We start from the raw sequence: 13769 nt of genomic DNA on the forward strand, positions 1-13769 counted from the left end.
TCATAGCTCACAGCAACCTCAAACTCTTGGGCTCAAGTGATTCTCTTGCCTCAGCCTCCCGAGTAGCTAGGACTACAGGCACCTGCCACAACACCCGGCTATTTATTTTTAGAGATGGGATCTCTCTCTTGCTCAGGCTGATCTCCAACCCATGAGCTCAGGCAATCCATCCGCCTCAGCCTAGGATTAGGAGTGCTAATAATAATCCTAGGAGTGCTAGGATTATAGGGCGTGAGCCTCCACACCCAGCCTACCCCACCACAATCCACTGTAGTTTTAGATGACTCAAGGATGATTGAGTTTTCTGAGTAAAAATGCAAAACCATGACTCCTTGGGGGTGGGCTGGGATGGGATTAGGTTCTATATTTAAGTGATAGGATTAAGTGCTCTCTTTTCCTGGGGAACCATTTTTTGGTTATTGCTGGTTACTCTGATGATTTTAAATCTAAGCAAAACATTCTCAATACTCAAGTCCTGTTTTCTTTTTTTTTTTAATTTATTTTTATTTTTACATATACATGTGTTAATTAGGTTTCCATTTTTTTTTTTTGCCTTCACAAAATTAAAAAGACTTTAAAGTTTCATAACAATAACAATGTTTAAGATGAGGACTAAGGCGGCGCCTGTGGCTCAAGGAGTAGGGCGCCGGTCCCATATGCCGGAGGTGGCGGGTTCAAACCTAGCCCTGGCCAAAAACCACAAAAAAAAAAACAAAAACGGGCGGCGCCTGTGGCTCAGTGAGTAGGGCGCCAGCCCCATATGCCAAGGGTGGCGGGTTCAAACCCAGCCCCGGCCAAACTGCAACCAAAAAACAGCCGGGCGTTGTGGTGGGCGCCTGTAGTCCCAGCTGCTCGGGAGGCTGAGGCAAGAGAATCGCGTAAGCCCAAGGGTTAAGAGGTTGCTGTGAGCCGTGTGACGCCACGGCACTCTACCCGAGGGCGGTACAGTGAGACTCTGTCTCTACAAAAAAAAAAAAAAAAAAAGATGAGGACTAGAAACAAAAACCTCGTAATGAACGAACAAACAAATACATTCAGGAAAGGAATCAGACAATTGCTACATCGAAATCTTAAGCAATAATAATAATAATGATGATGATGATGCAAAGAAAGTAACAGTCACATTGTCAAATAAGAGCATGTCTATTATAGAATGCTTTGACTCTGAGATTCAGTATGGAGTCATCAGTTAACTTCTTATTATTTTTTTTAAGCATCAAAGAATAGACAACTAATATTTATAAATAAAAGTAAAAGATAATTTCAAAAAACAGATCATGCTAAATCTTATAGGCAACAGAAAAAGAAGAAATACACCAAAATCATTCTACTTCATCGGGGTACACCTGTTATTAAAGTTGGAGAAAATATATTATCATAAAGGAGAAATTACAAACATATGTCACTTATAAATGAGGATATAATATCCTAAACAACATATTAACATCTTGGGTTAAAAATTAATATTTAAGTAATATACTTTGGTCAAAATTAAAACCAATTTATGGGGCGGCGCCTGTGGCTCAGTCGGTGGGGCGCCGGCCCCATGTACCGAGGGTGGCGGATTCGGACCCGGCCCCGGCCAAACTGCAACCAAAAAATAGCCGGGCGTTGTGGCGGGCGCCTGTAGTTCCAGCTACTCGGGAGGCTGAGGCAGGAGAATCATTTAAGCCCAGGAGTTGGAGGTTGCTGTGAGCTGTGTGAGGCCACGGCACTCTACTGAGGGCCATAAAGTGAGACTCTGTCTCTACAAAAAAAAAAAAAAAAACAATTTATGTGAAAATTAGTCACTATTTTCTTGTTCTTTTTTTTTCTTCTTCCTTTCCTTTCCATCACCCCTTCCCTCCTTCTCTGTCTGCTTTCCCCTTCCCCCACGCCCCACCATGTCACTAATTGTCTTCAAATAAAGATTGAGTACATAGGATTCATACTTCTCCATTCCTGTGATGCTTCACTAAGAATGATGTGTTCCACCTCCATCCAGGTTAGTACAAATGCTGCAAAATCTCCACTTTTTATGGCTGAATAATATTCCATGGTATACATATTCCTTACCGATCCATTCCTGGGTTGAAGGATACTTAGGTTGTTTCCACATTTTGGCAATTGTAAATTGGGCTGCGATAAACAGCCTAGTACAAGTGTCTTCATAATAAAAGTTTTTTTTTTTTTTTTTCTTCCTTCTGGATAGATGCCCAGGAATGGGATTGCAGGATCAAATGGGAGGTCGAGCTTGAGTTCTTTGAGGTTTCTCCAAACATCCTTCCAAAAAGGTTGTATTAGTTTGCAGTCCCACCAACAGTGTAAAAGTGTTCCTTTCTCTCCACAACCGCGCCAGCATCTTCAGTTTTGAGATTTTGCTATATAGGCCATTCTCGCTGGGGTTAGGTGATATCTCAGGGTTGTTTTAATCTGCATTTCTCTAATAATTAGGGATGGTGAGCAGTTTTTCATATGATTGCTGGCCATTCGTCTGTCATCTTTGGAGAAGATTCTATTCATCTCTCTTTCTCCATTGATGTATGAGATTGTTGGTTTTTTTCTTGTGAATTAGTTGAAGTTCTGTATAGATCCTTGTCATTAAGTGTTTGTCTTTGAATCAGACAATATGCAAATATCCTGTCCCATTGGGTAGGATGTCTATTTGCTTTGTTTGTTGTCTCCTTGGCTGTACAGAAGCTTTTCAATTTAATTAAATCCCATTTGTTTATTATTGCTGTTGTCGCTATTGCCATGCAGTCTTCTTCATAAAATCTTTCCCCAGGCCGATACCTTCCAGTGTTTTTACTATTCTTTCTTTGAGGATATTTATTGTTTCATGCCTTAAATTTAAGTCCTTTATCCATCTTAAATCAGTTTTTGTGAGTGGAGAAAGGTGTGGGTCCAGTTTCAGTCTTTACATGTGGATATCCAATTCTCCGAGCACCATTTATTGAGTAGGGAATCTTTCCCCCAGTGGACACTCTTGTTTTGTTTATCAAAGATTAGGTGGCTGTAAATTGTTGATTTCATTTCCTGGTTTTCTATTTGATTCCAAATATCTATGTCTCTATTTTTGTGCCAGTACCATGCTGTTTTGACCACCATGGCCTTGTGATACAGCCTAAAATCCAGTATGGTGATACCCCCAGCTTTGTTTTTATTACTAAGAACTGCCTTAGCAATATGAGGGTTTTTTGGTTCCATACAAAAGGCAGAATCATTTTTTTTCAAGTCTTGAAAATAGGATGTTGGTATTTTAAGAGGGATGGCATTGACTCAGTAAATTGCTCTGGGAAGTATAGACATTTTAACAATGTTGATTCTTCCCAGCGTATGTTCTTCATTTGTTAAAGTCCTCTGCTATTTCCTTTCTTAAGGTTACATAATTTTCTTTATAGAGGTCCTTCACCTCTTTTGTTAGGTATATTCCTAAGTATTTCATTTTCTTTGGGGCTATGGTGAAGGCAGTTGTGTCTTTAATTAACATCTCATCTTGGCTGTTGTTGGTGTATACAAAAGCAACTGACTTGTGGACATTGATTTTATATCCTGAAACATTACTGTATTTTTTAATGACTTATAAGAGTCTTGTGGTTGAGTCTTTAGGGTGCTCTAAGGATAAGATCATATCATCAGCAAAGAGGGAGAATTTAACCTCCTCTGCTCCAATTTGGATGCCCTTTATTTTCTTGTCTTGTCTAATTGTATTGGCTAGAACTTCCAGCACTATGTTGAATAGTAATGGTAACAGAGGACAACCTTGTCTAGTTCCTGTTCTAAGAGGAAAAGCTTTCAGTTTTACTCCATTCAGTAAAATATTAACTGTGGGTTTGTCATAAATAGCTTCAATCAGTTTTAGAAATGTGCCACCTATGCCTATACTCCTCAGTGTTCTAATTAGAAAAGGATGCTGGATTTTGTGGAATTCTTTTTCTGCATCTATTGAGAGGATCATATAGTTTTGGGTTTTACTTCTCTTGATACGGTGAATAGCGTTTATAGACTTGCGTATATTAAACCAGCCTTGCATCCCTGGGATGAAACCTACTTGATCATGATGTATGACTTTTTTGATGATAAGCTATAATCTGTTAGCTAAGATTTTGTTGAGAATTTTTGCATCTATATTCATTAGTGAAATTGGTCTGAAATTCTCCTTTTCAGTTGGGTCTTTCCCTGGCTTTGGTATCAGAGTAATGTTTACTTCGTAGAATGTGTTGGGGAAGATTCCTTCCTTCTCAATTTTTTGGAATAATTTCTGCAATATAAGAATAAACTCTTCTTTTAAGGTTTGATAAAATTCTGGGGTAAAGCCATCTGGACCAGGGCATTTTTTGCTGGAAGATTTTTTATTGTTTTTTTGATCTCAGTGATTAAAATTGGTCTGTTCAGGAGATCTATTTCATCTGGGGTAAGTCTAGGGAGAGAGTGTGATTCCAAATATTGATCCATTTCCTTCACATTGTCAAATTTCTGGGCATAAATTTTCTGGTAGTATTCAGAGATGATCTCTTGTATTTCTGTGGCATCAGTTGTTATTTCCCCTTTATCATTTCTGATTGAGGTTACTAGAGATTTTACTTTTTTATTTCTAGTTAGTCTAACCAAAGGTTTATCTATTTTATTTATTTGTTCAAAAACCAACTCTTTGTTTCATTAATTTTCTGAATGGTTCTTTTGTTTTCAATTTCATTAATCTCTGAGGTGCAGCTCTAGGGGCATCAGCATCCCCAGAGCAATGCAGGCGCTCCCACCCTCCCCTCTGATGTCTGGAGAGGGGGGACAGGGTGTCCTGTCCTACGTTCTGGAGTGAGGGGTGGCTCCCTAGCAGAGAGCTCAGGGAAGGAAGGGCCTGTGAGTGTCCACAGACTCTGCCTGAGGCCACATGGATGTATCTTCCACAGGCTCAGACTCTCCAAGGTGGTTGTCATTGGCGATCTCTACGTGGGGAAGACCAGCCTCATCCACAGGTACGCAGCTCCTAAGCCCCATCGGCCACACCCTCTAGCACCAGCTTGTCACACCTCTACCTGGGTGGCCCAAATGACAGTGTCACAGTAGGAACAGTGTGGCTCCCAGGAACCACTGTGCCTCAGCCTGGTGGCAGCTGGAGGGAAAGGGGTACCAGAAATCAGGGAGATGGTAGGGTCGGGCATCCGGGAGACTGGTGTCCATGCCTCTGTACCCCTGGGACCACAGACTCACCCGTCCGCTGCCTTCCCCGTGGTTGCACACCCAGTTTCACTTAGCTTCTAACTTGCAGATTTCCAGGGCTCCTGCCCCTCCCTTCCCGCACGCGTTCTGGGTGGCTACTCTGTCCATCCACACTCGCACTATCACAGGGAAGCTTCCGTGCACGCTTCTGTGAGGACACTTCTCTGATGACTTCTCTTCCTCCCACAGGTTTTGCAAGAATGTTTTTGACCGAGATTATAAGGCCACCATTGGGGTGGACTTTGAAATTGAGCGCTTTGAGATTGCGGGGATTCCCTACAGCCTGCAGATGTGAGTGCCTCTGTCTGTTGTTCTGTCTGTCTTCCCCCCTGCCAGCCCCTCTCAGTGGCCCAGGGGCTTCGTCCCTCCTCTGGTTTTCTCTCGCCTGAGCCTTACCCACCCTGGCTAGCATCTTGCCTGGACCCTCCCCTTTCCGTGCTCTCCTACATGGCCGTCCCTGCCCCGGGCTTGCCTGCTGGAAATCACCAGGACTCTGTCTTGGCCCCCTTCCCCTTTGTCTCTCCCAGCTTCCTTCCTCAGTCCCCTGACCCGGTTTGAGCTGAGCCTGCATGAGCTCCTGACTCTGTCAAGACTGTTCCCTCCCCTCTCAGGACCTCCTCAGCCCTGGGGTGCTGCAGACAGATGATACCAAACTGGGCCTGAGGGAGAGTATAGGATTAGTCCAGAGCAAAAGAGGCTGTAAGAACACAGGGCTGAGGTACTGTGGGAGCTGCAAAACTGGGACTGCAAAGAGCCTGTGAGGGCAGCCTGGGTAGAGAATGAGAGAGTAGCTGGTGGCTAGACTCACTGTTGTGACCACAGGCTGTATCTCATCAGAGGGCCCAGGACAAAACAGGAATACTGTCCCAGCTCTTGTCTTACATTGAGACAACTGGCAGCCTCCCAACAGGCCCCACTCTCAGGCCACCACTCCCAGCTCCTCCCTCCAGAGTCTTCTTCAGAAATGAAAGGAAATATGAATGAATTAATGAAAAAAAAAACCTGTCACTGCATCTCTCTGGATCCCTTAAAAATTTTTCAGACCAAACAGTGTGCTACTTGTGGTCTGTCTACTTTTTGGTTTACTGAGAAAAGTTAAATTTCGATCTGCTGACTTTAAAATGGGATAGATTTTCAGACCCGTCCCTACATATTGACCTCCTGCCTTGTTCTAAACCAGCGTGAGTAGATCTCAGCATGTGGGCCTTCTCCTCTACTAGGCTGTGCCCATGGCAGACATTGATCGACTTTGCATTCTTTTCCATGGACCTAGGGCTCCTAAGTCCTTCTTGACATCCAGAGAGCTGGAGCTAACTGCTCAAAGTCACCTGTTAGGGACCTGGGACCTGCAGCGCAGAAGGTGAAGCAATGCCCCAGTGAGCAGGTGACAAGAGCCACAGCTGGAGGCCCAGCCTAGAGCCCCAGCACCATTCACAGACCCTCTTCTGTAGGTAGAAGTCCACATCTTTAAGGGAAGCCCCATTGTGGGCCATATGCTACTTTTATTTTTTTTAAGAGATGGGGTCTCGCCCTGTCACTAAGGCTAGAGTACAGTGGTGCAATCATAGCTCATGGTAACCTTGCAAACTCCTAGATTCAAGCCATCCTCCACCTTTAGCCTCCCAAGTAGCTAGGACTACAGGTGCATGCCACCACAACTAGGTAATTTTATTTTAATTTTTTTTTTTTATGTAGAGACAGGGTCTCACTGTGTTGTTCAGACTGGCCTTGAACTCCTGGGCTCAAATGATCCTCTGGCCTCAGCCTCCCAAAGCTCTGGGATTACAGGCATGAGCCACCACCGTGCCCGGCCCCTGGACTCCTTTTTAATGTCCCAGCCAGCAGAGACCAAGCTGCACTTCCATTCATCAGGGCAGTGGACCGACTAATGCCACAGCCCCTCTCCCCAGCCACAGTGACTGCAGTGAGAGAGGTCCCCCCCACACCCCAGGCACTTCCAAGCACCCAGGAAGGGATCATGAGAACCTGGCGACAGGGACAGAGGCGTCACAATAGGCACTTCTTGAAGCCTACCCATTGGCATGGACGCTCAGGTCTCCTACCCTCCCTCCCACTAGCTTGTTGACTCAAAACCCTACAATTGCTTAACCTCCCACTGCTTTTCTTTTCTCTCTCACCCACCTTACAGCTGGGACACAGCTGGGCAGGAGAAGTTCAAGTGCATCGCATCTGCCTACTACCGGGGTGCCCAGGGTGAGCAGCCTGCAATTCTGGGGCCCTCAGCCATGTGCAGTAGGACTCTTGGCTCAACTGCACCACAGGAAACCCAGATGCTCCAGTTTCTGGCCTCTGACCACTGAGAAAACACCTGGGCTGCTGCCTAGGGACAGGGAAGCTGCCTTCATGCTGGGGCCTGGCTGGCCCTTTAGAGACTCTGTGGTGGTGGGTGCTGGCTTTAAATCTCAGCCCCAGTCTTCAGCTCAGAAAGATCCTGAGAGAGGCCCCAGCAAGAAAGAGCAGCATTGGACTCCAGGGAAGAGGCTGTCCCTCCTCAACAGGAGGGGCTAGGCCAAAGAGGATGAGTGACAAGGGGCCATGGGAGGACAGCCAGGTCCCCAGTGGGACCTCCAGAGCCGAGGACAGCCCGTGCACCGGGCAGCACTGACAGTCAGCAGGAGGCACACGTTAGCTGCCTGCGCCCACCCCACCTTCCTGGGGGAAGACAGAGATGGAGTTCAGTAGGAGATGTGAGAGGACCGTCAGAAGCTTCTAGAACCAGACTCAAATTATTATAGGGTGCCATTATGTCTACTTAATGTGGTAAAAAAAAAAAAAAACAACACCTTCTTTAGTATTTGGAAGAAGCAAAATCAGGAAACAAACCATGAGCGCCACATGGCCTCTCCAGCCCCTCTCTTCTGAGAGGGTATGCTTCTCCCATGGGGATGAGGTGTGAGGTGCCTCGTCGCAGCAGTCTGCAAACAGCAGCCTGGCTGCCGTCATCCCTGTCCTCAGTTTCTTTTCCCTTCCCCGCTGCTTCCGGAGGGGACCTAGGCACTCCTGCAGCCTTCAGCCAAGTGTAGAGGAAGCCCCTGTCCAGCCCTGCTCACACGCCTGGTGGCCAGTAGAGCACAGCCATTGTCCTGGAATGTCCTCCCTAAGGGGGTCCAGCACTCCCCATTCCCCAACACCACTGGACAGGGCGGGGCAGTGACCAGAGGAGCTCAGGGAACAGACTGCATCCTTTTCTGCCCACCCAGCTCCACAGAAGTTGTTTCCCTAAAGCTGGCTGTTGCAGTCATCGTCATAGCCATAGCTGCATTGTTGACAGTCTGTCCTGTGACAGGCCCTGGACAAATAGCTTTTTAAAACAGCTGCACCTGAGAGCTAGAGGTGTCATTGCCACCATTTTATAGGTGGGGAAACTGAGGCTCAGCAGTTAAGACCCTCATCCGAGCCCCCTTAGCCAAAAGTGGCCGAGAGTCTCTGCTGTCAAAGCCTTGAGTGTCCTGCCTGCCTTCTCCACCCTCCCTGGGTTCTACCCTGAGGTTGGGCTGCTGGGTGCATCAGGGGAGGGCAGTGGGGAGGAGGGTCCTGGGAGCCGTGCAGTGTTTCCTCCCCACCTTCCATCGTGGGGTCTGGTACTGAGTGCCAGGAGGGGGGCGCCCTGGCAGTTCCTCAGGAACTGGGCTCCTCCTGGGCCCCTCCTTTTTGACACAGAGCCTCTCTTTGTCACACTGTTTGCCTCACTGTGGCTGACTGGCTGTTGCCTTTTTCCGGGTCCAGTGATCATCACAGCCTTTGACCTTACTGACGTGCAGACTCTGGAGCACACCAGGCAAGTCCGGGTTCTGCAGCCCCTGTGCTTCCCCTGGGTTTAGGAAGCTGCCTGAAAGGGATCCCCACTCCGAAGCCAGTGGGCGGTAGCACCTGAGTGTGAGGCCAGCACAGTCTCAGCAGGGCACGTGCTCCAAAGAGCCTGCACTTGCTTTAATACTCTGCTGTCACCATCTCAAAAGTTAATCAGTTTGAAGGAGGGGTCTCATATGTTCGTTCACCTTGCCCTGGGCCTTAAAATTTTAGAGCCAGTCTAGTCTGAAGGGACATGAATTTGGCCCTTGCTATCTAGGGCACAGCAAACTGGTAATGTGACCGAGGCTGGGAGGCCATCTTGCTTCTGCTGGGAGTCGTCCAGCTGGTGGACCAAAGCCCTGGGACATTCACATCCAGCATCTTCCAAGCCCTGTGAGGGAAGCGGGGGTGATCGTTCTAGTTAATAAAAGTGCAGGACTCACCCAAGGTCTCATGAGTCGAGGGCCAAGCCAGGGCCAGAGTGGGGTCTTCACTGCCCCTTAACAGTGCTCCTGTATTTCCACCCCTTCCTATCCAGCTGAGCCCATCTGGTGGTGGTGCCAGCACCCTGTCCAGCGAGCATGGGCCAAGGCGCCCCTCCTGCACCTCCAGGCCGATGTAGCTGGCCTTAGGGAGGTGTGTGACCCTGTGCCCTGCTCTGGGTGAGTGGGTAGGTGGCATGTCTCAGCCGTCTCCCCTCTGTATTCCAGGCAGTGGCTGCAGGACGCGCTACGAGAGAATGAGGCAAGCTCCTGCTTCATCTTCCTGGTGGGAGCCAAGAAGGACCTTCTGGTGAGCAGAGCAGCACTAGAGGCTTGGATGGCCCATAGGACAGTGCCTCCACCTGCAGCCCATGTTTGAGGGAGGGAAGTGGCACCGTGGGGAACAGGCAGTTGCCTCCCCAGGGGCCTCTGCAGACGGGTGCAAGCCCCGCGTCAGCGAGGCCACTTCTCCCAGTCAGGGGCAGCGTGTGAGCAGGCCGAAGCAGAGGCTGTGCACATGGCCAACCAGATGCAGGCTGAGTACTGGTCGGTGTCCGCCAAGACCGGTGAGTGGGACCCGGGTTGTCACTGTGGTGGGGACAGAGCACGGCTCTCAGGCCATGCCGCTCTCCCTGTGTGTCTGCCTTTCCCTTCCGTGGCCCCGCATGTACTGGCGTGACAGCCCCCCATGCTGGCAATTGGTAGTGCCTTAGGAGGCCTGCCTCAGGGGTGGGGGAGGAGCAGCCCTGCCTCATGCCATGTTGGCATGTTCTCCAAGGCAGCCCTCAGGACTACCTGGGAGGCAGGTTCTGTCTTATCCCTGTGAAGTCACTCCCAGGCCCACAGGGGAGGAGGCAACAGAGCCAGGATGGAAACACCTGTAACTACGGCACTGTCCTGCCCCTGCCCCTCAGATGCCAAGTGTGTGACACTTCTCAGCATGTAGTAGGCCCAGTAAGGGGGGGGGGGGCTCCCACTCCCTCCTGGGTATCATCGTGGCTTGCAGCCCCCAGCTCTCACCCATCCCACTCCCCACCCAGTCTGCCCAAAGCCACACTGGGCCCCCAGCCCCTGGCAAGATGCCCACCTCTCCAAGCCTCAGTCGTCTCTTCTGGGAATCAGGCCGATGCTGCCCGTCTTGGTTTTGTTAGGAAAAGGAAATTTTAAATCACATCTGTATGTAGTTACTGAGGAAAAATTAGAAAATGGAGAGACACGAAGAGCAGACTGAAATCACAGGTTGTCGGGGATGAAAGGGAATAGCGTGCAGTGTCTGGCACATAGTGGGCCCCTAGGGCTCTGGGCACTCAAGAAATCAGACCCAGTAGTGCTTGCCCCTGGCAGGGAAAGACAGTGAACACCCAGCCAGGGACTGGGTGTGCGCTGAAGGTCGGTGCCACCTCCAGCCCAGTGCAAACACCTGGCAGTCCCTGGTGTCCTCTATTGCTCCTTTCAGACAGTCTCCCTTCTGCTGTCAGAACCTGCCCTCCTTTGTCAGGTTAACAGTTTATAGAGAGCTTGCTATGGGCCAAGCAGGACTGCCCTGAGCAGATGTTCAGGTTGCACACTGCACCAGGGGTGTGTACAGTGTTCCCGTTGGGGCCTGGGAGCAAGCGGCCCCCTGATGGGCAGCAACTCCACTTGGAGGAAGATACACAGAGACTCCACAGGGGAGCACAGTAATCCTCACAGCCCCATCCAACAGCTATCAAAAGTGTCTGTCCAGAGCTCCACATGTCCCAGCACCCGGCCCTTAGTGGTCAATGGCAACTGATTAGAAGAGTAGATACTGGAGAATGAAGGCTCAGAGGTGTGAGGGAGTGGGGTGGGCAGGTGGAGAGGGGGCGACAGGTGGGAGGGGGGCTGGCAGGCACAGCCGTTATAACACGGGTGGGCAGGCTGCACTGTCCTGTGCTGCTGTTCCTGTCAGGGTGCTCTAGGAGGGGCCATGGGCCAACCTCAGAGAGGCCCGTCCTGGCTCCTACGCCAAATGCAACCAGGGGTAGTCACGCCTGCCTCGGGGCCCACAGGGGAGAATGTGAAGGCATTCTTCAGCCGCGTGGCCGCCCTGGCGTTCGAGCATTCGGTGCTGCAGGACCTGGAAAGGCGGAGCAGCGCCCAGCTGCAGGTCGGCGATGGAGGCCTCATCCGTGCGTATGGGCCTGGCCAAGGGGGGTAGGGACATCCACCATCCTCCTGTCACCTCAGACCCTGCCATTTCCTCAATTTGTGGCCCTCTGCTGTCCTTGGACACCCCTGTCTTGACCGTCACCCTGGCCTCAGGCCTGCAGCTTTCCTGACCCCACCTGTAGTCTCAGACTCCTTCCCTGCTCCTTGCTGTCCTGACAGCTGAAGATGTGGCCTCGTTCTGGCTCTTCTGGTCTGTGCCTTTGTCTACTCTGGTCCACCACCTGAAATGTCCCCTGGGCCTTTAGGCCCATGGCAGGCCTAGGAGCCCAAGTTAACCACTCTGACTGTCAGGGTCAGAGTGGCCCCTGCCCAGTCAGCTGCAGGGTGCTCAGTTGATGCAATTCTCCTTGCAGGAATGGAGGGAAGTCCACCCGAGAGCCAGGAGAGCAAGCAGCCCTCTAGCCTGGGCTGCTGTTAGCTGGGGCCTGTGTCAGAGGCCTCCACACCCTGCACCTGTGGAAAGGTGATGTGGAACCTGAGCTCTGCAGCGTGTCTACCCTCGGGATGTGGAGGGCCTGTCTTCTCTGCAGAGCCCCAGGGCTCAGCCACTTCTCTTTGGCAGGTCAGGAGCCAGGAAAGGTTCCCACTGGCTGCCTGGGGACCCCACACTGCCTGGCTGCTGGGAACACTACAGTGATCCCCTAAAAGGCTGGTCCCAGGGTCGTCAGACAGTCTCCCTTGGCCTTCAGAGGCCTTAGGACTGCAAACCCGGGATAAGCCTGCCCCAGGCCACACCCCTCACCCCGGGCCTGCATCAGCAGCTGACCCTGGCCCTCTTCCCCAGCCATGTGACCTCAGAAGCCTTCTTAGCACCATGTACCAGGCAACCTGGACTTGTCAAATTCAGCACCTGAAGGAGTACCCACCTTCCATGTCCCCAGGAGTTTTCTGTTTTCTGCTTTCTGCAAAAAGCTTATAGTTCTCCGCCTCAGACCTCTACGTCTCTCTGTCCACTGTCACTCTGCCATAGGCTCTAGGCATCCCCAGGCAGACCTTGCCCCCACCTGCCCCGGAGCTCAATGAACAAGAGGGTCTCTCAGGCTAATTCTGACTGAGGGCCCTCTCTGGCGGGAGATGGGCTGGCCTCCTAGGCAGCAGGACTGGGTAGGCAGAGCAAGCCATTTGCACCTCTCTGGCTTATCTGGAAGATGAATTTACCTGACCAGTTACAGGAGGGGGGCTGCACAACCACCCTGGGGTAACTTGCTCTGCAGCCTGAGCGTGACACTGCCCTGCTCTGGCCCTCATGCCCACTGCCGCCTCTATCCGTCTGTCCCACTGGCCTGCATGTCTCTTAGGCCCTGTGCGATGGTGTCCACATGTCTTTGGAAGGCTTCGGAGGCCCTCCACAGTCCAGCATGTTCTCTCAACTGCTTCCTCTTGCAAACCCAGGGCAGGCAGGAGCACCCCACACCCACATACCCTCCAGCCCAGAGCACTTCCATGGGTCTCACCCCTGGAAACCAGCCCCTGGTCCTGTCACCTTGGCTGTGCCTGCTCTGCACCCACCTTGTGCCGTAGGCAGCAGGGGTGCATCCAGCGTCCCCGTTGGTTTCCCGTAGTGGTGAGCATTTACAGGTTCCTGGTGCCCGGCACACTGCAGGTGCCCCAAGTGTGTTCATCGACTCACAGAGATTGCCAAATCATCAGTTAGGGGAAAACACTGGCATCTTTTCCTGTTCATTCCCTCCTTACCGTATTTTTAGCTTTGTTTTTTTACCTATATAAAACACTTCTTTATGCAAATCACTTTTAAAGGTGTTCTGTGCTTGGTGTGAAACAAAAGAAGGTGGTACAAAGCATGTAAAATACAGCGGACCCCTCACCCCCAGTGTTGCTGGCACGTTCCTTGTTCCACCAGGGTGACACGATGTGAGGCACACTGACAGGCAGCTGCAGCAGGCCCTGTCTCAGCACACGCCCAGCCTGCACGTTCCCTTAGCAGCGGCCTGTTTTTCTTCATGTGGATGGAAGGTCACCGTCATCTGGCCTGCCCTATATGTGGGTGATCCAGCTTCTGTCCAGCTTTCACTTTTACCAAGGGTGCCGCAGTGGCCATCCTTGAAGCCGTACACACTGGATTCTGAA

At 50.5% G+C, this 13769-nt stretch overlaps 2 protein-coding genes across 2 annotated transcripts in view; one reads left to right on the top strand and one right to left on the bottom strand.

Moving 5' to 3' along the window:
- LOC128584234 (LHFPL tetraspan subfamily member 7 protein-like) overlaps nucleotides 1–13769 on the bottom strand; it is a 169789-nt gene that overhangs the window by 76582 nt on the left and 79438 nt on the right. The window lies entirely within an intron of this gene.
- LOC128583464 (ras-related protein Rab-36-like) lies at nucleotides 325–13424 on the top strand. Its single transcript, XM_053587657.1, has 10 exons — nucleotides 325–338; nucleotides 2196–2273; nucleotides 4887–4952; nucleotides 5386–5487; nucleotides 7346–7410; nucleotides 8944–8999; nucleotides 9724–9801; nucleotides 9967–10057; nucleotides 11522–11641; nucleotides 12035–13424. The coding sequence occupies exons 1-10, from the start codon at nucleotides 325–327 to the stop codon at nucleotides 12097–12099; spliced, it is 735 nt and encodes a 244-aa protein (XP_053443632.1). The 3' UTR covers nucleotides 12100–13424.

Source organism: Nycticebus coucang, chromosome 4 (assembly GCF_027406575.1).
Source record: "Nycticebus coucang isolate mNycCou1 chromosome 4, mNycCou1.pri, whole genome shotgun sequence".
In the NCBI taxonomy this organism is placed as follows: domain Eukaryota; kingdom Metazoa; phylum Chordata; class Mammalia; order Primates; family Lorisidae; genus Nycticebus; species Nycticebus coucang.

What these genes read in the sequence shown, in the direction of transcription:
- LOC128583464 (XM_053587657.1), top strand. An exon ending in GAGCCAAGAAGGACCTTCTG is followed by an intron (nt 9,802 to 9,966) that starts GTGAGCAGAGCA and finishes CACTTCTCCCAG; the next exon opens with TCAGGGGCAGCGTGTGAGCA. An exon ending in CGGCGATGGAGGCCTCATCC is followed by an intron (nt 11,642 to 12,034) that starts GTGCGTATGGGC and finishes TTCTCCTTGCAG; the next exon opens with GAATGGAGGGAAGTCCACCC.